A 24,277-nucleotide genomic window follows, 5' to 3' on the forward strand; every position below is an offset into this window, starting at 1 on the left:
TTGTTACATGAGCCCTTCTCCACCAAACCTGTCACTGCAAACAAGATGCCCAAGGTGTTTTTAATTAGTAGAACTGAGGAGAATTTATGGAAACTACTAAGAACTGACAATAAACATGACTTTCAAACAGATCATCTCTCATTGCAACATCTTTGATTAAGGTGCTTATACCATTTAGTTACAGATGGTTTACAGATATGCTAACAGAATGGCTACAAAGGGATCTTCTTACTTTAAAAATAGGTGACACATTTGGAAATGAGAGAACCATAATGGCTCAGTAACCACCATCAGTTCCCCTGTCACCCTTCCTATTCCCAGATATGAAGCCCCGTCCTGGGCTGTCCTGTCCTCCAGTACTTGCTCCAGGACAGCTTCCTCCTTCCTGACAAGATGTTGGCAATATTCCAGCTAAATTTGGAGTATATAAGGTTTCTAGCAGAAAATCAACTACATTTCAGTGTTCTATTAGTCATTTTAAAAAAGAAAAAGCAGACAGCCATTAGGCAAGATGTATTCTGAACTGCTGGTGTAATCCTGGTGGGCAGAGAGCAGTTAAATAAGGTGGATGGCCTCAGCATCCTCCCCAATGAGGAGCCTCGCTCTGCCCCAAGATGCCTACCAGCCCACCTGGGCTACAAGAAGCTGGACACCTAAAGGAAGCCGGTAAACACTCTTCAGACATCATCACATTTGGAACTCCTTCCTCGTGTCACTTGTCCTACTGCTCTAAGTAGCTTTATGCATCCCACCCCCCTCCCCGATTCTGAAAGAAGAATGCAGAGAAACTAGCCCTTACAGAGGCGCTGGAATTCTACACTAGCTCAACACAACTATGAGATAAGTGAGGGGACAGATAATCAGAGAGCAAAAACTGTCACAAGGGCAGTGGGTGCTTTGAATACTGGATGGTGTCCAGGGCAGCCCCAATGTCGTAATTCTTGGTCTGTAGGAGCCTGGTGAGCCAGCCGCCTTCATCAGAGAACCCCATGGACAGCATCTGGGAGAGGGACTCAATGAGCCGGGGGTCAGCTTCTGCCAGAGAGAGTAATGAAAGCAATGAGGGGTAGTCACTGGGCCCCAAGTTTGACCCGCAGGCAGCAGCATCCTGCCCAGCCAGCAAGTACCCAGTGCCTCCAGGGCCAGGCCCTCCCCCAGGGTCTCTAACCCTCACAGGGATACTCCAAGGCAGGGATTGGCAAGCTTTTTTTGTAAAAGGCCAGAAAACAAAGATTTTTAAGCTGCTTTTGGTCTGTCACAACCATTCCATTCTGCTGTTACATCATAAAAGCAGCCAGACAATATATAAACAAATGAGCATGCTATGTTCCAATAAAACTTGTATTTATGAACACTGAAATCTGAATTTCATCTAATTTTCACAGGTCTTAACTTTTTCTTTAAATATGTTTTTATTGATTTTTTTACAGAGAGAGAGAGCGCGGGAGAGAGAGATAAAAACATCAGTGTGAGTGAGAAACATTGATCAGCTGCCTCCTGCACGCTGATTGAGCCCACAACCCAGGCATGTGCCCCAACAGAATATTGAACCAGGACCTCTCAGTCCATGGGACAACACTCAATCCACTGAGCCATACCGGCCGGGCAGGTCTTAGCTTTCTAATGAAGGAGGGAAATAGACTGAAAGTGGGGCCTCCTCATTTATGTATATATTTATTTTATATTGAGTTTTAGAGAGGAAGGGAGAGGAAGAGAGAGAAACATTGATGTGAGAGCAAAACACTGATTGGTTGCCTCCTGCACACCTCCTACCAGGGATAGAGCCTGCAACCTGGGCATATGCCCCAACCAGAATTGAACCGGCGACACGGGACAACACCCAACCAACTGAGCCACACTGGCCAGGGCCACAGGTCTTAACTTTTTAGACAACCACTATAAAAATGACATCCTGGCCAGGTGGCTCAGTTGGTTGGAGCATTATCCCATACACTAAAAAGGTTGTGGGTTTGACTCCTAGTCAGGGCACATACCTAGGTTGCAGGTTTGATCCCAGTCAGGGCACATACTGGATGCAACTGATTGATGTGTCTCTCTCTCATCGATATTTCTCTCTTTGTCTCCCCTACAGTGCCCCTTCTAAAAAAAATCAGTAAAAATAAAAAAAATATCCTCAGGTAAGTATTAAAATTTTTTTTTGAGAAGATCTTTCTTGGCCCATAGGCTATAGTTTGTCTCCCCTGCTCTAAGACAGAGAAGATAGACACTGGGGGCCCAAGGGCCACACTTGGCCCACAGAGGAGTTTTCTCTTGAATACTATCTTCAACAACATTGCCATGTGACAGTAATGAACGGGAGCAGAGTATCAGCTGCCTCTTTTATTCAGTGTATGCTCTCTGGCTACCACAGTCCTCACCTGGTCCTGCTGCCTTTCATACCACCTACTTCACATGGCAGCTTCCTGCCTGGCTCCTACAGGAACCTTGGCTGGGGCCCTGTTAGGCTGGCACTCTCCATAAGGAAACAGTGAAGGCAAACTCGGAGTCCACTTTTAGTGGTACATGGCAGTGCCAAAGCCAGTGCCACCACTACATCATTTCTGCCTTCATAAATGCGGGTCTAGATGTTAAGTTTTAGAAGTTACTATAATTAGTTACACTTACAAGGGCTCAGTATAGACACAAGAGGACAAAATCAACTCCTAATTTTCTCTCGTGTCAATACATAAGCCCCACGGTAGAGAATAGGACTTTTTGTGTTGCTCAAGACAGATGACAGGATGCTCTGAATGAAAAAGGTAGAAATATAAAACTGCTTAAAATCACTTGCCTGGTGGTAGATGTGGGTACACTGCAGCTTCCTTCAGCCCTGTAGGTCCCTCCTGGGAAGGGTCCAGAGAGCTTGGCCCTTCAGATTCGGGCATCTGTAGAGACTGGAGTTCACCTGTAGATGGGTCCACTTCTTTTGAAGACAAATGAGTCCAGTCATCGTCTCCTCCCGAGCAATTATCAGACTCCATCTGTTCCTGGAACAAAACCTCCATGAGCAATAGGCCATGTGCAACAGGCCCAGCAGACTATAGCCTCAATTCCTAGAAGAGTCCACATATGAAAGACAGACTGGCAAGAAGCTAGAGGAATATTTTTCTTTACAAAGTGCTAGTGGAGGGGGTCACAGAATGACTTATATGCCACAGACATAAATCTGTGCCAGAACTGGGTTCTGGCTGTGTAAGTGCTGGGGAGGAGCCGTGGCTGGTATGCTAGGAGAAGCAGGAGGGTGCTTGCCTCAGGCTGTGCACCCGACTGCAGAGTTATCTTGTTCATTTTTTCCATAAGAGACTGTGCTGCTCCTTCCATGACACTGTCTGGTTTGCTGAGGTCAGAAGAACCGCTTCTTGGCTGAGAGTTGCACTTCTTCTCTGTGCTGGAGCTGTCTGGAGAGACGGGGGTCAGGCGGTTTCTTTTCCCTCCATGTTCCACATCAATATCGACCTCAATGCCTAGAAGCGAAGGCAGAAACAAAAGCCTGTAAGTCCTTCAGAGGGTGAACTTGCCAGCTTACAAAGCACTTTCACATTCAGCCCCATGAGTGTGGGACAGTCGGGATGCTGGCATTCACTACAGACCTTGAGTCACACTACCAGTACAGGACTCAGTCAGGATGGCAGCTACCAGCAAGAAGGTAAATAGGCCCAGCCAGGGTGGCTCAATGGACTGACCATCTCTCCCATGGACTGAGAGGTCCAGTTTCAATTCCCAGTCAGGGCATGTGCCCGGGTTGTGGGATCCATCCCCAGTGGAGGGAGTGAGTGCTGGAGGCAGCCGATTGATGTATCTCTCTCATTGATGTTTCTCTCTCTAAAAAAAAAAAATCAATAGAAAACATATTTTAAATTTTTTTGAAAAGGGGAAAATGGATGGTCAGTCATCTTTGACCTTCAGGATCCCAAGGGCTGAACTGCTCCCAAAATCCTAGCACCAAATCTTCTTGGCTTCTAGAAAAACTCTTCTTGCAACTTTCTGTTCCTTCAACTTAATAAAACATTAATCTCAGTTATGTCCCAGGTCAGTTTCAGAGCCAGTAAGTCCAGAAAGAGACCTTGTTTTTCCCTAACCATGCAGGACAGATCTGTACAGCTAACAGGGCCAGGACCTAGAAACCAGTGAGAGCCAAATACCACATGTGGCCAGAATGCTCCATCCTGGTGCTGAGGACCACAGGAAGCATCATGCTTGTATAGGGGTCAAGTGAGGTGAAGACCACATGTATTAAACACTAGAATTCTGCTTAGGCAAGTAGCTCTGCAGGTTTGTATGAGGCCCATGAGGCTAGGTGCACAGGCAGGTGTGTCCACCTCCAGTCCCTCCCACTCTGGGGCATATGCTCACTGAAGGGGAGGGTATAATCACTAGTGCTGGGGGGTTTTTGGGGGGGGGGGAGTTGCTTTCCTTTTTTTTTTTTATTGTTGAACGTAACACAAATGTCCCCCTTTATCTCCCATTGACCCCTCCTTCCCGCTCTAGTGCTGTTTTAAATTAATTTTAATTTTTGAAAGGACTTAGAGCCACAAAGTTCCAAAAGGCTGTAGAGGATCCTTGCACCCCCCCCCCCCCCCATATAGCCCAGCCTCTCCAGAGATAACTTCCAAACCATGCTGCTGCTTCTGTTTTGATTGCTCAAGTTTACTGTTCATTTCTTACTGTAGATCAACACTTACCTCCCCTTCCCCTATTCTTTCAAAAACTCAATTTTGGATGAAAAAAACATTTTGTTTATATTACTGCCACTATATATTGTTCTTTGCTAGATCAAGTAGTGGACTTACTTCTTTGTAGAAGTTTTTGTTTTTGTAGCATTTATGATGCCCCCCACCCCCTTTTCTACTTGCTAGCTTTCCCCATTTCCTCAAACAAGTTCTCTAGAGTTTTCTACATGGGTTCAGTGTATAGGATCCCCGTCAGCTCTGGTTTTACCCTGGAGGCCATCTCCCTGAGTTACCAGCCTTGGGCTTCGATCTGGCCTGGTGGCTCTCTGGGCCAGAGGCATAGCCCTTGCACTGTGCCCACCTTTCCTTTCCTCCTGGCAACTCCCTCTATCTCCCTCCTGTGTTGGGTCCTGTTTGCAAACACCTCTTTCTTCATTCTGGGTTTATTTCTTCATTTTGGCCCCAGTGAGTTTTCAAAGCTCAGGTAAGATGATCAACCCCTTGCATACCAGACAGCTTTGTTCTGCCCCCACATTACTATTTTAGCTGGGTATCAAATTCTAGGTTGAAAACCATTTATCTTAGACTTCTTAAGTCTTTGCTTGTGCCACTGTCTTCTAGCTTCCAATGTTGTGCTCTTTGAATTGCCAAGCCTTTACAGTACCGTGGGGAGGTTCAGGAACCTCTATCCCAAGGGTTCAGACACTTGACAGTGATAAGCTTTGGTATAGGGTACTTTTATAGTCATTGTACAAGGCATCAGGGGTCGCTTTCAATCTAGAGATTAATGTCCCTTCAGTTTTCTCTTTCTGGAATTCCTATTCATCCTATGGGGTCAACCAGGATTAATCTTTGAGTTTTCTCATCTTTTCTCTCCTGCCTCTACTTCTTTTGCTTTGGAATGTTTCCTTGAGATGACCTTAAAATCTAAACCTGTTTTTGAAGTTTTCTTTTCTTTTTTTTTTAATTTCCAAGAACATTTTCATCCTGTTCCCTTTTGTCATTTTTATGATATTCTGTTCTTTTTTCATAGATACAAATACATTTTTGTCTCTCACTGAGGATGTTAACATTCTCTTCCCTGTTACATATCCTTTCCCAAGTTCCTTCTTTCCCATGTTTGGAGGTTTTCCCAAATGGTTGGTAAACTGTGGTTGTCCGATCCTAGGGAGGCACTAAGAAAAGGCCAATAGGAAGCACTCTCTGTGGTGCCATGAGTTTACATCTGCAGGTGACGGGATATTCAGCCAGGCATCAGGATCTGAGATGGCACAGCTGTTGGACTCTACTCTGGCACATTCAGCCTCTCCAGAGCAAAGACTCCCTAGCTCCTGTTGGTCCCACTGTTCATTCATGATGCCCAATTTCAGGGTGGTGCCTCATCCTGCCCTGTGTCCTTGCTGTCTCTACAGCTGAAGTGTCTCTGGATCAAGTGCTCCAGGTCTCCTGCGAGGGTTGGCAAGGGCCATATTTTGGCTGTGAAGTCTCTATGTGATCCTTCACTGGGGTCTTCAACCCATCCCCTGGTTCCCTTGCCTCCTTGGCTGGGCAGCTGGCCTTGCTTTTCACCAGAAACTTCCATGTGAATAACCAACTCTGTTGGTTGCCACCCTCCATCCATTTCTCATTTCCAAAGTTGGATGGCATCATCTTATCTTGCCTTCTATTACTTTTCTCCCTTTTTCTTTGTCCATATTGTTTTAAACTTTTTTTGTTAATCCTCACTCAAGAATATTCTTTTCCACTGATTTTTAGAGAGAGTGGAAGGGCGATTGGGGGGGGGGACATTGATGTGAGAGAGACACATCAATTGGTTGCCTCCCAAATGAGCCCCAACTGGGGCCAGGGATCTAACCTGCAACCCAGGTACATGCCCTTGACAAAGAATCAAACCCAAGGCCCTTCAATGCTCGGGCCAATGCTCTAATCACTGAGCAACACTGGCCAGGGTCCTTTAAACTTTTTAATCCCTTTAGTGTTATTTTAGCAAAGTTTGAGGAGCAAGCAGAAATAAAAGCAGGCTTAATTATCAGTAACCTCATCTGCAATATTTAAATTGTTTTTCTCCTTACATTTTCCCCCCAACTTTATTATGAAAGGTGCAAACAAACAGAAACATTGGAAGAACAGTACAATGAAACCATGTACATTCTCACTTTGCTGAGTGGATAAATGACGTGACTCTTCTATAAATGGACCAGAGAGATTGTAGAACTAGGGTTTCTCCAATTTGATGATTAACCCAAGGCTTCAGGGCTTACCATAGTCTGTGCCCTACTGCCTCCAAAACCTCTGTGTGTGTGTGGGTTTTATGGAACACCTCATGAAGAGGAAGGCCTTGCTGTGCTATGTCCTAGATGTGACTTCAAGCGAGGAACATTCCTGGGCCTTGGTGGACCCACTTGGCTGGTTCAAACAGCAACTATCAAAAAGTGGTCTTGCACCTGGCCGGTGTGGCTCAGTGGATTGAGTGCCATCCCATGGATTGAGAGGCCCCGGTTCAATTCCTGGTCGGGGCACATGCCTAGGTTCCAGGCTCAATTCCCAATGGGAGGCATGAGGGAGGCTCACATTGATGTTTCTATCTCTCTCTCTAAAAACTCACTAAAAACATTATTTTGTAAATGGCTTTGGGTTTTTAAAGTCACTGACTCACTGCACACAGACTACCCTCTAAGACTTGGTGTTGGTTCAATCTCCTGTAGACCCTGCTCTGGGAATAGTCCCTTCTAGGCAGCTGGCAGTGTGAGTCATCTTAGCTGTTAGTTCCTCATAGAAAACACCCATAATTCCAACAGCAGAATTTAATCAGTCCCTTGTTTCCTCTAATGGCTGTCAACGAAACTACTCAAAGGCATATTTTACTGAAACTTTTCCTCCTTTTATAGGCTCCTCCCTAGTTGACAGAAAGCAACCCCACCCACTTTGAAAGACCTGAAAAGGCCTTTATCCTTATTCCAAGAGACTTCTGAGTACTTCCAAAATTATTCCCACATGTCCTGAGTGGGGAATCCAGGTCAAGTTCTGAAACACACCACAAGCTCAAAAGGTGTCAAATGGACACAAGTGTGATCCAGAGTCACCTGGGAAGCCTTCAAAATACACAGCTTCCAAGACCCACATACCAGATTCTGGAAGGTAGACCAGGGATTAGCACTGTGTAACCTGGACCTAGACTTGATTTTGGTTTCCCAGGTTGTCTTGTCTGTTCTTTCAGGGACAAGGACTGTTCCAAAGAATAAGTAATTTTAATAAAGTTTCCAGCCCTGGCCAGTCTGAGTCAGTGGTTTGAGCATCGGTCCAAGGACTGAAGGGTCATGGGTTCCATTCCTGGACAACGGCACATACCTGGGTTGCAGGTTTGATCCCCGGCCCTGGTTGGGGTCCTCAGGTGAGGATTAATAAAATAAATAAGTAATAATAATAATAATAAAGTTTCCAAAATAAAACGGCCTTTGTTGCTCAACCAGCTTGAGAACAGTTGTCCGTTTACTATCTTCCAAAGAACAGTTCCCATGGCCCTTAATCACAGCCCATTCGATGGATGACCATCTCTAAAAATTCCACTCACTCACCTTCACTCTGTCTCAAATGAGTGGCAGACAGACCTTAGCACAGCTCATCTCCCAATTATAATCTAATCACTGCTCTGCTATTTTATCTTCCTTGGGAGCATTAAGAATATCAACTGTTTTTTCTTATTCTCTCAAAAGCCTTTAACTCTAATACAGAAACCATGTGTGGTCTGAGCTGTTTCATGAAGCAGCAATGCCAAGATGTCACTGCTGCTTCAAAGCTATATCTGGGGGTAGAATGAGCATGAGCAGAAATGTCTCAGGTTGGTCCCGGCTGATGTGGCTCAAAGGATTGAGCATCGTCCCATGGACTGATAGGTCCTGGTTTGATTCCTGGTCAGTGTACATGCCTGGGTTGTGGGCTCGATCCCCATTAGGCGGTGTGTAGGAGGCACATCTCTCTCACATCGATGTTTCAATCTCTCCCTTTCTCTCTAAAAAAAAAATAAATAAATAAAAACTTATTTTTTAAAAAAAGAAATGTCTCAGGTTGAAGATGATGGCAGTCATTTCCTGTATGCCACAGGGTGGATGGTGGGTGGGGTGTGGGCACCCTCTTATCATTCTTTCAGACACTGTATACAACTTTTGGACAGACTGGGAAGACACTTCCTGCCTCTTCAGTCACAAAGATGAGCTCTCTTCTAGTCTGAGCTCATGGATCTGTGGTAATCTTGACCCAGAAGTCACCTTCTTTAACTGATTCTCACTGCTACAAGGTAAAGCCCTGCAATACCCACATTCAGACTAGCGGATGCAGTGGGTGCTTTCAAAAGCCTCAGAGGTCACACTTGTCACACCACTAGGGGGTACATGCTGCATTTCACTTATCCAGAAACCTACTCTGAACCTGAGGCACTAGAACCTGGAGTCACACAGAACCTTTTCTTCTATTACTCCCTGCTCCCCAGCACTGGCACAAGCTCTGCATTCAGAAAGCACCAGGGAAGGTTGGGGATTGCAAAACAGAGGAAGAAAAGAGAAAAGGCATCTCAACTAACTACTCAAGTCCTGAGGAAACTCCAAGGTTCACATGAGAGGAAAATGTAGACTGTTCTTCCCCCAAAGGACAGACAGGCAGAAGTGGACAGGCCAGCCCTTCAGCCCTTCAACTGAACCTGGTCACCCTCTTTACTGGGATTATTCCAATCAAACCCTGGCTGATTCTCCTGCACTCATGTGGAAAGCACAAAAATTTATCAGGGGCCCTGGCCAATTTGGCTCAGCCGTTAGAGCGTCAGCCCGCGGGCCAGAGTCCTGGGCACGGTTCCCACTAAGGGCATGTACCTCGGTTTCAGTTTGTCCCGAGTCCCGGTTGGGATCGTTTGAGTGGCAGTCACTCGATGTGTCTATCTCACATTGATGTTCCTCTCTCTCTCTTCCTCTCTCTTTCCCTCCGTCTCTGTCTGAAGATAAATGCAAAAATGTCCTTGAGTGAGGATAAAAAAACAAAAGAAATCTGTCAGGGAATTCAACCTTGAGTGGCCTGTGATACAGCACTTGGCAAAGGTTGACTTGAGGCAACCAATCCTTACTAGTCTCAAAAGTGTTCCCATTCCTCTGCAGTTATCTCAGGTAAAAGCCGCAACAGCCATTCACACACCGAATTACCAAAAGGCCCTGCTGGTATCAGAGGATACTTACCCAGGGGGCTGAGGGCGGCTGCCACACTCTCCCCAACGTTCTTGAGGAAATTCACACTGGGATCCTCTGATGGACCAAAATTTTTGATTTTTAAAAAAATAAAAACAATGTTTAATTCAAAATACATTTCTCAATGACCTTGGTGCCTATTACAGTGCTATCACCTTCATCCCATGTGCCCTCCATTCTGGCAGCCTGTATCCCAGCCCTTTCCCTACTCCCTCCCATTCCAGGCCACCCCCTGGGCACCTTCACCCCCCTTCATCTGTGATCCTAGTGATCCGAACCCCGAGAGGGGTTCAATACACACAGTATCAAATATCAATCATATCTAAGATATGTTATTTTCTCCAAATCAAATATCCCTACCTTTGTCCCAAAGAACAAGGTAAATCAAAGGACGCAGGAAGAATAATAAAATCAGAATCCTAAAATCTAGAATGCAAGCTATGTGTATTTTTAACTTTGTGACTGTGTTTGTAAAGACTTGACCTAATTTGGCTCTGACTTTCCTGACAGCTAACACAAGAGAACGGAGCACCTCACAGATATGAAGGTGCTAAATGGTGCTGTGTAGGTCTAGGTTTAGTGCAGGTGAATTAGTAGCCTTGGGCACTTAGGCACCTGTTTTTCTATTTGTAAAATAAAGATAGTGCTCCGCCCTCTGCAGGGTTTGGTAAGGATTAAATAACCTCAGTGGCTGTAAAGTGCCCAACCCAGCCACAGCAGGAATGTGAGTCATGGGTAAAGCCCTCCAAGCTTTGTAAACCTTCCATCTCACCCTGCAGAAACCAGCAGACCAAGGCTCACCGGATTCTGCTGTGGGGCTGGAGTGGGCATCCCCTGCCCGAGGAGGACGTGGGCTCCAGTTCCCAGGTAGGCCCATCTCCCAGCCAGGCCATCCAAAATGCCCATGTTTCAGCTTCCGGAGCCAGCGGCTGTGAAAGAATCCCTGGGGAAAGAAATCAGAAGGGCAAGTGGTACTAGGTCAGGGGGCTTCTGCCACCCTGAGCCCACAATGCCAGCGGGGAGGCCCTGCTCACCTCAGAGAGATGCCCGAAGGGGCTGGGGAAGGCGAGCTTGCTGTGCTCCCTGTGCATGCCTTTCCCTTCGCAGCCCGCACACAGGTCGTAATCAGGGCAGACGCTGCACTTGTACCGTGTCCCCACCACCGGACCATTGCAACCATCACAGATCACATTGGGGTGCACCATGTTGCGGGGTGCCTCCTGAGCACATGGGGGGCGATGGTCCCGCCGGCACTCCTTCCTCTCTGCAGGGAGGCAGAGAACCATGAGGTGGGGTCCCACAAAGTATTTTCCTTGTCACTACTGCAGGGCTGTCACCACTGTCGGTTAGCAGGACCCTGGTCCCGCTCTCCAGACACTGAGTCCATGTGGAATTCAGTTGCTCATGTGACAGCAACAAAGTGACCCCAGAACCTTCTGGAAAGTTTCCAGTACCTGCGTATTACCTGGGCACATGTGGCCCGGGTGGGAGAGAAGCAGCAGGGAGCTGTGTCTGCATAGCTTTGGTCCTGCCCTTCACTAAAATAAACCCCACAGCACCCCCAAAGTTGCCCCAGCCCATGGCACTTGGTCTGGGCATAATCAACAGTAAACCCAGAGACCTTCTGCCCCTACCCACTGTGTGGACACTGACTCATTTTTCCCCTCTTTGCTTGAGGGATTTCTCTATAACCTCAAGCTGTCTGGTTTTACTTGGTAGGTAGCACCTGGCTGCTGGCAACATCCCAGAGCAGCCCCTTACCTTTAATGTAAATACGAAAGATGTCATCCTTCACATATGACATTGCCATCGTCAGTTCCTCATCACTGGAAAAGGCAACCAAGTCCCCGTCCTCATCTAGATTGTTTAAAAGACAGCATATGAGCATCCAGGGCTTCACACAACTGCTGAAAAGGGCCAAGGTCAGTGCTACAGAAGCACTTTTGGGCTATAACTAAAGCCCACCTGTCTGAGCGAGGGGGAAGCAGGACTGAGGCCAGATTGCTCATTCACTCTGTCACTGCCTGGAAGGTACATACTTCAACCTGAGCCCTGGGTGCATGGAGGAGGCAAAACATCTGTATGCAGGGGCAGCAGCAGTAGTAGCTGGTTACCTGCTGTTGTGCCTCTGGGCCTGCTGCCCCTTCACAAAGGTACTGCCTCAGTTCATATCTGACCAGGCCCAGACCCATCTTCAACTGTGGGAGATCCCCAACTGTGACCAAGCCCCTCCAAAGGCCATGGGCCTTTTGTGGTTTAGGAGAGAAAGTTAGATGAATACATGATGCTTGCTTGCTTCCTCCCCCAGTGAAGCTAAAACTACGGATTTCTAAGTAGTCTCCTTTTTAGATGTTGGCTTAAATGGTTTTAAAGCACCACCATGTACGTCAAACCACACCATACATCTGCAGGCTGGGTCAGTTTTGTGGCCCACCAGACACAAAATGTACCATAAGAATAGGGGCAATGTCAAAAGGCGAAAACAACCCAAACATCCATCAACTAATGACAGATAAGTGCATGTCCATATAACTGAATATTATTTAGCCACAAAAAAAAAAAAAAAAAAGAATGAAGCACTACTAACACTGGTGTACCAGTGAAACATGCTAAGTATAAGAAGCCAGTTGTAAAGACTACACATATATCTATATTTATATGACATGTCCAGAATAAGAAAACCCATTGAGAAAAAGAGTAGATTAGTGGTTGCTTAGGAGGGGGGGGGGGGAGACATATGGGAGGATGGGGGGATTGGGAGGATGGCTAAAGGGTAGAGTGGTGAAAGGTTGAATATGTTAAAAAGTGTACACTTTATTATTTTTTAAAATATGTTTTTATTGATTTTTTAGAGAGAGAGGAAGGGAGAGAGAGAGAGAGAGAAACATCATGTGAGAAATACCGATGTGAGAGATAAACATAGATCAGCTGCCTCCTGCAAGACCCCCAAAACCCTGGCAGGTGCCCACACCTAGAATCCAACCAAGACCTCTCAGAGATGGGACCACGCTCAATCTATCGAGCCACACCGGCCAGGCTAAAAATTGTATGAGTGAAAATTAAATGAGTAAATTGTATGGCACGTGAATTATAGCTCAATCAAGTTGTTACAAAAATAAAACCAACCAGAAGCAGGCCCGGTACACAGGCAGCCCTTCTCAGCAAGGTCCCAGCACTGCCCCGCCCAGGGGCCTGTCTTGGCTGCCTGCCTCCCTCCCAGCCACCCCTCCCCGCCCCACCCTAGCAGCCACCAATTAAGACACTGGGATAGTTCCTGGACTCCTGTTCCACAACGGCACTTCTTAAGGTTTTTATTTTGCTCCTCTGCCCACTACCAGTGGGATAACATCTGGTCTCAGCCTGGTTTTAGACGTTCTGTGGTCTGTCCCTGACCTCTCCTCCCCCAGCCACCATGGGCTGAACGCCAGGCCGAATAGCTCCCCCAAACTTGTTTACCCGCATCATTCCTCTTTCCAGCCGGCCAGGGCTCTTCTGGGGCATGATCTGAAACCCCACCCGGTACCAGCAGGCCCAGACTCGACAGCAGCAAGATGTCATGTTAGTGTAACCTGAGTGGCCGCTGCCAGCCGGCGAAGACACCCAAGAGCACCCTCGCTAAGATCTGCAACGTCATAGCTGGGGGGGGGGGGGGGGGGAGGTTGCCTCTTACGCCCCAGGCCTGAGATCCGCCAGGAAAGCCTTTGCACCTTTGCAGTGCCTGGTCCCACAAGAGCCGGCCTTGGTCACCACTCTTGGTCACTAGGCTAGCACCCGAAGTTGCACTGGGTACCCACGCGGGCCTCCGACCACCCAGTGAGCGGCCGGGCTCCACCGCAGGCTCCACCAAGCCGGTCTAGAGGGAAGGGGCAGCCACCCGCCCCGCAGGCAGGCCTGCGTCAGGACCCTGCGCCGCTCCCAAAAGCGCTCGACCCCCTCACCGCGGTAGTGCGCCTGGAAGCCACCCGGCCGCAGCGCAGGGAACAGGGCGGCCACCCGGCTCAGCAGCCGCTCGCAGGGACCGAGGCCCTCTGTGGCCTCAGCCTCCGCCTCGGGTTCAGGGCTGAAGCAGAAGCTGAAGCGGCGGATCTCGCGGGCCGCGTCCTCCTTTCCCAGAAGGTACGCCTTCACAATGAGCGACGCCATCACGATGGGTAGCGGAGTCAGAGCCTGGCGGGGTTGCGGCTGCAGTGGGCGAGCGGCTTTTGTAACCGAGGCCGGAAGCCGTGCCCCGCCTCTTGGGGGCGGGGCCTCGCGTGTGCGGCCCCGCCCCCCACCGGAGCCGTAGCTCTCAAGCCCCCCTGCCGGGGCCCTGCGCGTGTTGTTACCTCTTCGCCGCCTCCCCAACCATTTCCTCGCGGTCTTCTCCGCCCTCTCATCGCTGACCCTTCTCCTCACTGCCCCCAGTGTACTGGTAATCCCAGGAGACCGGCCCGGCACTCCAACAGCTAGATCTGAACTCGGGCCTGTGCACCTGGGGGATAGAACCAGCAGGGTTCCCTCCTCAAATCTCTCCCAGACCTGGCCAGAGGAGAACCAGGCCGCCGGGGATGCCCCATGCAGGAGGGAGAGGAGCAACAGAGGTCCGAAGCCAGGAAGCTCCCCGAGGGCACCACCGACCAGAACAAACTGGCTCCTGAGGGTCTGTTCCTACCCTGCCACTCTTGACCGCCCCCCATTCTTTGGAAGCAATTAGTTTCCCAGGTGGCAACCCACTCCACCGCCCTCAGCATACTCCATGACCGCCTCTTACTGGGTTGAGGGGCACATGTCCACCTTAGGATCAAGCACCAGAGAAGCTCCCAGTTTAATAGGAGGTTGGGCTTAGAGGTGCTGAAAAAGCACAGAAACCCCAACCCTCACTCAGCTGGAGTGTGAATTAAGGCTTCCTGGAGCCTCAGTAGTCACCAAGTACACACTGCAGTGCAAGACACTCCCCATGGAAGCCTGAATACCCTGTCAGCATGAGGTCTCAGTTCAGCAGGGAATGCCCAAGGACCTGTGGGGTCTCAGGCCTGTTGGCTTCGTGGGCAGCCCTGGGGTCAAACCAACAGCCCTACATCTAGGAACCAAGAAACATGCTTTATGTGACAAAAGTGACCTGTTCACACCTGGCCAGTGTGGCTCAGTGGTTGAGCATTGACCCATGCAACAAGAGGTTGCTGATTCAATTCCTGGTCAGGGCACATGCTCAGGTTATGGGCCCAGTCCCCAGTGGGGAGCATGCAGGAGGCAGCCAATTGATGTTCTCTCTCATCCATGTTTTTCTCTCTCCCTCTCCCTTCCTCTCTTTCTAAAATCAATAAAGAAAAAAAAAGTGACCTGTTCACACGGGTGGATTTGATTAGTCAGGTTTGAAGGTGATTTGCCTGTGGGAATACAGCAGGGGCCTTTCCACAGTGTGGCCAGTCCTTTTCAGAGGTTTTCAGAGAGGGCAAGGCTGTGCATCCCTGCACGAAGCAGCCCTGTAGAAAGGACAGTCCCCTCTTAGGCCCTCCCTGCATCCCTACTGTGAGCCTGGGAAAGTGCCCCCTGCCCACCCCCATGCAGACAGGGTCGGGGACAAAGGAGGGGCAGTACTGTGCAAAGGCCCACAGGTGCTGGAGGGCATGACTCAGCAGCCTGGGAGCCCTGCAGCCCCTGCAGACTGGGCAGAGAGCTCGGCTTCCCTCTCCCAGTGCTCCAGTGTCCCTGGCTGAGTGGCTGGAGGGTACATAAGGAGAGCCCTGTGGTCTGGGGAACCTGGGTTTCAGGAAGGGCCAAAGGCACAGCCTCTATCCAAAGATATGACAAAAATCGGGGGCTGCCTGCAGGACCACTTGACTTTGACAACGTCTGGGACTATCGGGTTTGAGGGAAGGGATGGAGAACAAAGGGAGAAACTGGATGGCAGGAAAGAGCCCCTGGAAAGCAGACCAGGAGACCGGAGCCTCTGGGGAGCCCCAGCTGTGACCTTCCCAGCATGGCCATCTGCAGAGGGCAAGCCCTTCCCCAAGGACAGGAGAGCTAAACCATGCTGTGGCAGGGGAAGCCCCTGGCAGGGCCCTCTAAGACCCGCCTATGCGTGGTCAGGTGGTCAGGCCAGCAGTGAGTCAGCATCCCATGACCTGGAGTCATAACAGGGGAATCCCCAGCCTGAATGCCACCAATCTTGATGACATCTTAACCAGGCAGCCAGGTGGGGGGAGAGGGGCAGCTGCGTGGGCTTCTGAGGGAACCCTGGGAGCCAAAAAATCCAGCAGAGGCCAGGGTAGCAGGGAACTGGCAGTGGGGAAGCCAGACTCAACTAGACTCTGTCCTCACAAACTGAGTTCCCCTTCTGACATCTTCTGTCCTTCCCCTCCCTGGGTTTCAGGGAGTTCCCCCAATCTTCCCTGTGCCCAGTGGCCCCCTCCTCACCTCCAGGGCATGGCAAGCACAAGGGAAAGAAGGGGGTGAAACTTGATGCCTGAATCAGACCAACTATCCACCACCCTGCCATCTTTGGGCAAATGACCAGCTTCAGTTTGCTCATCTTTTTTTTTTTAATCCTCACCCGAGGACATTTTTCCATTTTTTGTTCAGATAGAGTGGGAGGGAGAGAGAGGAAGAGAGAGAGAGAGAGAGAGAGAGAGAAACATCGACGTGAAAGGGACACATCGAGTGGTTGCCACCTGCACGACCAACCAGGGCTGGGGACAAACTGCAACCGAGAAACGCATCCTTAGCAGGAACTGAACGCGGGTTTCTCTGGACCGAAGGCCGAGGCTCTAACCGCTGAGCCAAACCCGCCAGGGCCAGTTTGCTCATCTTTTATTGAGGCTGGAGTGGGATGACTTGAGTGTCCCCTCCCAGGTGATGCCCCCTAGGTATGCTGGTTGTTATTTGGCTGCATTTGGGGGATGGGAATGTCAGGAAGGAGTCTACAGCCAATGGTGGAGGTGAAAGAGTGGGGAGCCTGGAAGAGACCAGATTGGAAACTTTCCAAGGGACTCCGGGAACAGGGGTGGCAGGAGGTCATCTGATTTGGTTTATTGCTGTCGGATGTATTGTAACCATCTCCTCAGTTCCCACTTCCTTCCAGAAAATAATCCCATCCCTTGATAATGGTTTTCTGAAGATCCATGTATTTTCTTTGGGGTATGGAGTGAAGCCTAGAGGTGGATGCTGGGCCAGCAGAGACATGGCCACTGCAGGACTCAGGCTGAGCAGCTCTGGGCCACCCTTGAGCCTGAGGATCACAGGGAATTAAGCTCCTCCAGACCCCTGCACTAGACCCAAGGAATGAGTTTGTTGTACATGTGGGGACAGGGTCGGGGTTGTGGGTAGGGAGCCCTCCAGGTCACACTGGGCTGGGACCCCAATGCCACTCCCTCACACCAGAGGGACAAACCCCCTGCTCAGTTCCTAACCATTCCCACCTGGTGACTTTTCCCCACTGCTTCCCATGGCAATCTCATCATAAATATCAGTGGAGCTTTCCTTGGGCATCTCTTCAGGAAAATCCCCAGGCAATGGATATCACCGTCTTTAAGCCCTTCCTGCAAAAGCCTACAGCCTAGCCAAAAGGTGTCGGGCTATGTGTGTGTGTATTGGGGGGGGGGGGGGGTTGTAAAATGGGCTCAAGTCACCGGGGAAATGAAATAAAACCAGGAAGAGACATGGATAGAGTTAGGAAATACCGAACTGTGAGGCGTGAAATCACTCTGGCCTCCGGTACAGCGGCTGGAGGGTGATAGAAACCATTCCGAGTTTGGCTCCTGGCACTAGACACGGGAGTGGAACTCCTGCGCCCTCCTGAGGGCGCTGAGCTGGAACCTGCGAAGTAAGTTGTCAACAGCATTGCGCACTGGGCGGCGGTGACAGCTCTCATCTACATGCAATGGCGGGAAAGGGAGGCAGACAGAGGCCTAATGCGGGGCCATGTCTGTAAATACCTATCAAAAAACCCAAGATCGGCAGAAACACACACACACATAGCCCGACACCTTTTGGCTAGGCTGTAGGCTTTTGCAGGAAGGGCTTAAAGACGGTGATATCCATTGCTTGGGGATTTCCCTGAAGAGATGCCCAAGGAAAGCTCCACTGATATTTATGATGAGATTGCCATGGGAAGCAGTGGGAAAAAGTCACCAGCGGCGCTAGGGACCTCTTCCTCTGAGACCCCAGCCCTGCTCTCCTGGCCAGGAAAGAGCTTGCAGCCCGGGAGGAAGCGGCTGGGGCTCAGGCCAAGTGGAAGGAGGGCCCCAGAGGGGGCCCGCGGCTCACCTGAAGCGGGTACTGCACCGGATTTCGTCCACACCCCGCCAGAGCGGCATCAATCTGCCAGACCCTTCTGCCCCAATGCGTCCTTGGACTCCGGGCGCTGTGCGGGGGTTCTGGCCCAAATGAGAAACCCGCAGGGTCTCTGGTTTCCCGCAGCGACTAGGGAAAGTGCACCTCTACAATTAGGCTCCACCGGTCGGAAGTGGTCAGGCTGCAGGTCCCCTAAGCGGTTCATTAAGTGGGCTCTGACGAGGGTTCCGACTGGGATGGAGACCTACCCTGGGCAGAAACTGCTGGGGACCGGCCTAACTTTGGAAGGTTCAGGGGTCCGTAGGAGACCATGCAGTGACCCCAAACAGAGCTAGGCGCCTGGGTCTGGCAGACTGGGTGATAATAGCTCAAGGCAAAGGAACAAGAGGAGGCTCGCAGGAGAAGAATGCAGGGGTTCTTGACCTGGCTGGGGCAGCAGAGAGGTCAGCATGACACTTGGCAGGAAGCAAGGGTCCCAGGCAGAGCAGGGAGAGGGTGCCTCTGGGGCCTTGGCTTTCTACTGGGTAGGAGTTTGGGGTCACATGGAGAAGGCGGCCTCTTCGGGTCAGGCTCAGGGCTCTGTCTCTTCTCTCCCCCTACTCCTACCCTCCCACCCCCCACCCCCACCCCTACCCTGAGCCCATGGAAAACCTGGAAAAGTTGTGTGGCTTTGAGATAAGCCTTTTTTTGCTCCAAAGCCTCTGCGAACAGTCGAACAGTCTGCTCCCCTTCTCCCACTAGGCCTTCCATCCTGGACTCAGTTCCTTCATATCCCTTCATACTCATGCCCAGTGGGCACCCCTTTTGCTCAGCCTGTGTTCCTGTACCTGGCATGTGGGGAGCTCAGGTAGCATGTTTGGTGAGGATGGGGTCTTGGGGGTCCTGCACATATTGGACCTAGAGTGTGTCCCCTATTTTGTAATCCAGGGCAGGACTGCAAGGGGTCTTCCTTGGATAACCCCATGCCAGGTAGTTGGTTTTCAGCCACCTGACCTTGGGACAGTGCCTACAGCCAGGCTTTGTGCAAGTGACCAGGTGAAGGGAGGACGTGGGGGACAGTAGCTGAAGCTGGGTGCTCAGGATGGTGCCCAGGAGTTACTGTCTGGCAGGCCCTGAGTTGAGGAGAGAAAAGAGGGCTGGAGGGCCAACAGAGCCTGGGCCTTCTGGAGGCCAGGCCAAAAAGTTGGCAGCATGACCACCACTGTAACCTTATTAAAAGGATGTGAAATGGGAAGTTGGCAGCTACTGAGAAGGGCTGTAGGGACCCACTCTACCATCCTCAGGCCCTGTGGTTCCCCTAGACAAAAGTTCTGGTGAGGAAAAGGAGTTAAAGCCTTGCTAGCTCCTGTTCCCAGATTTGATAAGCATTCCCCATTCCCATCACTCTGCTCAATATCCATCACTTTTCTGGATGGAAATTTTCCTTTGGGGGTTCATTTCTTCCCTACCATTATGAGTAGGCACATGACCCAGGTTTGGCCAACCAGAGCATTGTGGCCCACTGAGATAGGAATGCATATCTAACCCAAGCTGGTAGATGAAATGCCCATAGGAGCCACCTGGAAGCTGGAGTCTGCACTGAGCTGGGCCCACACTGATCAAGGTTTGATCTCAGCATCTGAGCTTCTGAGTTCCTGCAGGCCTGATGCTGGATCATGAGACAGCTTAAATCAGTTTTTTTTAGTCTTTGTCAGTTGAATCCAAGAGTACTGAACCACCACTTCCCTACATAAGATGCCTGCCCCAGGCTTCCCAGTTGGTGATGATTACCACAATGCAGTTCAGAAGCATGAGGGTCAATTATAACCATGTCATGTCCTCAAACCACAGCAGTTCCAATTGATTGCACATCCCAATAATAACAGTAATAACATTCACATAGTGTGTTTCTTATGCCAGGAAGCATTCTCAATATTTTATATATATTAACTCACCTGCTCCCTTGAGGTGAGACCATGTGATTAGTTCTGGCCAAGAAACTGAGACAGAAGAACCAGAGCATGTATTTATTTGCCAGTGCTGGAGTTTCTAGAGCTCTCTTTCCCTTTGCCAGGGAAGCCTTCAATGTTCAGGTGGTCATTCTTGTAGTCTGGGCAGGAACTACTATGAGCAGAGCCACCAGGGGACCCTTGATAGATATATAACTTTAAGAAACATACCTTTATTAAATCATAGAAATTTGGGGTTATTAGAGCAGCATATTCAAGCCTATTTTAACTGATAATTATCCCCCATTTTACCCCCCTGGGAAATGGACTCAGAAAAGATTAAGTAACTTGTACAAAGTTACACAGCTTGTGTCACACACACACACAGAGGTGAAGCCAGAATCATAAACCCAGGGAGTCTGTCTTTCTAGTCCATGCTCATCTTCTAAAAATTGTCCTGAACCTATCTACTTCTTTTCATCTCTAACCCCCATTCCTCATTTCAGATTCTCTCTCTCTGGGGAGAGATGCCTATAGGGAGGCAGAAAAACTTTTTCTCTGCCCTCTTAGGTTCAGTAGTTAGGGCCTATGAATTAAAGTGACATGAGAACAAAAACATAACAAGAACTAAAACAGATTTTTATTTTTTTGTTAATGCTGAGGATATTTTTCCATTGATTTTTAGATGGAGTAGAAGGGAGGGAGGTAAAGCGAGAGAGGCATCAATGTGAGAGAGACATAGATTGGTTGCCTCCTGCATGACCCCGACTAGAGCCGGGGATCAAACCTGAACCCAGGTACATGCCCTTGACCAGGAATCAAACCTGTGACCCTTTGGTCTATGGGCCAATGCTCTAACTGCTGAGCCAAACTGGTCAGGGCTAAAATCAGACTTTTATTCAAGTACTAGGTGGTTAGAATTTGGGGGCTTATATACCAACTTAATAGGGGAAGCAGAAGGGGAGGAGGGTGAGAAAGGTACTTACAGGAGAAACAAATGATTTTTAGGAAAGATAAATGGGCCCTTAGGAAAATAGATGGGAGGTATGATTGATTGTTTTGTGATAATGTCTGGGTTTATTAGGTGATAAGATCCATCTTCCTCTGGTTGCTCCAGAGGAAGGAATTTAGGACAAGTGTGGTCTGTTGGGAGGCTCTGCTTTTAGGCAGATAAAGGACTTTAGGAAAAAGGCCTATTCTCAAATGCTTTCAGCTCAAAATAATTTTCATGCTACAGCTGTGTATTCTAGACTTCTTTCCCTACAACAGCCCCTGGCAGGTGTCCCTGCTTCCTCTCTTACTCTCTTCTAGTCCCTTCTATTTCAAAATGCAAATCTGACTATCATCCCCAAGGCAGCCCCCACTCCTCTCCCTGCTTTGGAGGGTCCCCATAGCTCCAAGGGTAAAAACCCAAATACCTGATAAGGTGTGCAAGGTCCTGGTGCTTTGTCCTACCCTGTCTGCCTCTGGTGCCCTCTCTCACTGAGCTCTACCCTGGCAGTCCTGAGGGTATCCTTCAACAGAGACATTTGTATGTGCTGAACAATCTGGCCATATCTTTGAGGTAATTCCTCTACTTCCCTGAGTCAAACTACTAACTTCATTGTCTCAGGGAGGCCCTCTGTCCTTCAGGCACTTATTTATTTCCCCCCAGGGTAAGCTTTCTGAGTTATGAATGAACCTTTCATAAGGGAAAGAGAGCTCATAAGTTATAGACCTTTGTTATGAATGAACATGAGAATGAGGCATCCAAGGAAAGAAGGGCCAGCAGAAAGATGAGGTGAGCCTTAGGCAGGACTTCTAAACTCTCACAGTGCCAGAGACACCCTTAGTATCTAGAGAAGATGAAGGACTGCTGCTTAGAACCATGTTTTAAGATGCATTAAATAAAGTATATTGCATTACAAAAGGACTGCTAATATTAAAATGCAAATACCAAAATATAAAAACACATACAAAGTTATGGCATTATAAGATATAGAGGTAGGACTAATAATTACCAGAAACACCAGGTAGCAATAGGTATGTAACTGCTATTTGGAAGTGTTTGCAGCACCTGCAGTGGGTATGAAAACCCCTGTGATTTCCATGTGACAGTCACAAGTATTGTGAATTCTGCTGGACTTTGCTGCCTCCACGTACAATGCAAGTAAATACCAAATGTCAATTAGAAGTTAGTGAAAATAAAGATGGATTTATTTATTTGTTTGTTTGTTTGTTTTTCTCATCTCAGCTCCTGGAACCCCCAACTCTGGATCCTTGGACCTCAGGTTAAGAAGCCCTCAGGTGCCCTGGCCAGTTTGGCTCAGCGGTTAGAGTGTCGGCCTGCGGTACAGAGAGACCTGGGTTCGGTTCCCGCTAAGGGCATGTACCTCGGTTGCAGTTTGTCCCCGGCCCTGGTTGGTCGTGCGGGTGGCAGCCACTCGATGTGTCCCTTCACAACGATGTTTCTTTCTCTCTCTCTTCCTCTCTCTCCCTCTTGCTCTATCTGAACAAAAAATGGAAAAATGTCCTCAGGTGAGGATAAAAAACAAAAAAACAAAACAAAACAAAGCCCTCAGGTAAAGAAGGATGGAAGGAGAGGCCACTTCCAGGGGATGCCCCAGAAAATCTCCAGAGGGCAGTGCATGCTAGGGCTGACATGGAATCCCAACAAAAGGATATTCACTCTGTGGGAAGCAAGGAGAACAAAGGAGAAAGGTTCACAGCCAGGTCTGGAAAGAAAGCAGGACTTTCTATGCTCATTTAGCTCCATCCTCCCTCCTAGATGGGGGCCAGTGTCACTGTCCCCAGCAAAGGTGAACCCTTGGGTGAGGGAGTGTACCATCCTGGCCGGCAGGATGACAGGCAGAGCTCACCTCTCTTGAAGTGCCTGAGGGAGTTGGGTTGCAGGCAGGCCCTGAAGAATTCATTACAGTAAGGGCACAGAGAGCTGTGGAAAACTGGCCAGGAGCCAGACAACTGCTGCCATTTCAAAGAATAAAGTTGGGAGTGCAGAGGCTACAGGGACAGACAGCTGAAGCTCTCAGACATCAGGACCCAATGAATGCATGCAGTGGGCCTTCCTTCACTCTGATGTCACTTCTGCAGGCCCCAGGGGACATAGCCCCTTAGGCTTCTGCTCTTTCCATGACTACCCCCTCTCCAGCCCCCTAATAGTGGTAGCACCAGGCTTTCCTTTGGGGTGTCCCTTCTCACTCAGTGTACAATCCTGGCAGGACAGTCAGGCCTGGTGCTGATCCATTCTCATCCAAGTGGTAGATGTGTGCCCCTAAGTGGGTGTGTGACCCAAAGAACCCCCTCCTGGGTTTCTGATGGGGTAGCAGGGAAGAAACAGCCTGGCTGGGAGGGATCTTGAAAGACTGCCCTTAATCTCCACTGCCTGGACACCTATGGTTACCTAAACTCAGCCATCAGTTTTGGTGTGTGATCCTCTTCAATCTACTCACTCTAGCCCCACTCCCATTCTCCATCAGTCTAGACCTTACACTTCCCAAGGTCAATCACCACCCTTCTCCTCCACCCTGGCCCTGGACAGTCTCATTTCTGACAGAGGCCCTGCAGTCTCCAGGCTTCAGGGAAGACTTCCACCTGCCTCCTGAGTCACCCCATGCCTGCTCCTCCTGCCCCAAAATTAGAGTGTAGAGGAGGAGGGGACCCAGGTGAGCTTCGCAAACCTTAGTTACTGACAAGACATCTCCTTAATTTTTACTCATTTAGCTTCCTTAAATCAACTCATTTTAAACTTCAGTACACATTTAGGAAAAAAAAATTAAACCTTTTGTATCATAGTCCAAATGAAAAACCATTATCCCTCACCACAAATAGAAGATGCCTGTGAAAACAGAGGAACACAAAACAAGACAGTTTTGAAGGCTCTGACAAGGCCAGTCTCAGTTCATAAAGTTCATTAGCAAGTTGAGGGAGTAATACCACTTTCTCAGAAATGGAGACAGGCCTGCAGGAAAATTGAGGCCAGTCATTTAATCAGGCCCCAGGATCAAGTCTTCCTCAGCCGCTGGCGAGCCTCACTTACTCCTGGCAGAACTCTCTCTCTGCAGAGGCAAATGTCCAGGCCCTACCTTCTCCCAAGGTCCCATCTTGACCCAGCTGTAGGCCTGGGCTGAAAGAGAAAGATAAATTCCCAGCATCTCCCAGTCTGAATCCATCCCCAAAAGGT

General features: G+C 49.2%; 1 protein-coding gene across 2 annotated transcripts; it reads right to left on the reverse strand.

Annotated features, from left to right (window-relative positions):
* Positions 1–136: 136 nt before the first annotated feature.
* On the reverse strand, positions 137–14,094 carry SQSTM1 (sequestosome 1). 2 transcript variants are annotated; one of them, XM_036240096.1, is made up of 8 exons: positions 13,837–14,094; positions 11,660–11,755; positions 10,933–11,162; positions 10,700–10,841; positions 9,890–9,955; positions 3,250–3,464; positions 2,792–2,987; positions 137–1,035 (listed from the first exon to the last, which is right to left on the reverse strand). In XM_036240096.1, exons 1-8 carry the CDS (start codon positions 14,039–14,041, stop codon positions 878–880), a joined length of 1,308 nt encoding a protein of 435 aa, XP_036095989.1. In that variant the 5' UTR covers positions 14,042–14,094; the 3' UTR covers positions 137–877. The 2 variants fall into 2 exon arrangements, with proteins under 2 accessions (XP_036095989.1, XP_036095990.1); XM_036240097.1 differs by lacking the exon at positions 11,660–11,755.
* Between the last annotated feature and the right edge of the window lie 10,183 nt (positions 14,095–24,277).

This window comes from Molossus molossus, unplaced genomic scaffold (genome assembly GCF_014108415.1).
Source record: "Molossus molossus isolate mMolMol1 unplaced genomic scaffold, mMolMol1.p scaffold_m16_p_4, whole genome shotgun sequence".
Classification (NCBI taxonomy): Eukaryota; Metazoa; Chordata; class Mammalia; order Chiroptera; family Molossidae; genus Molossus; species Molossus molossus.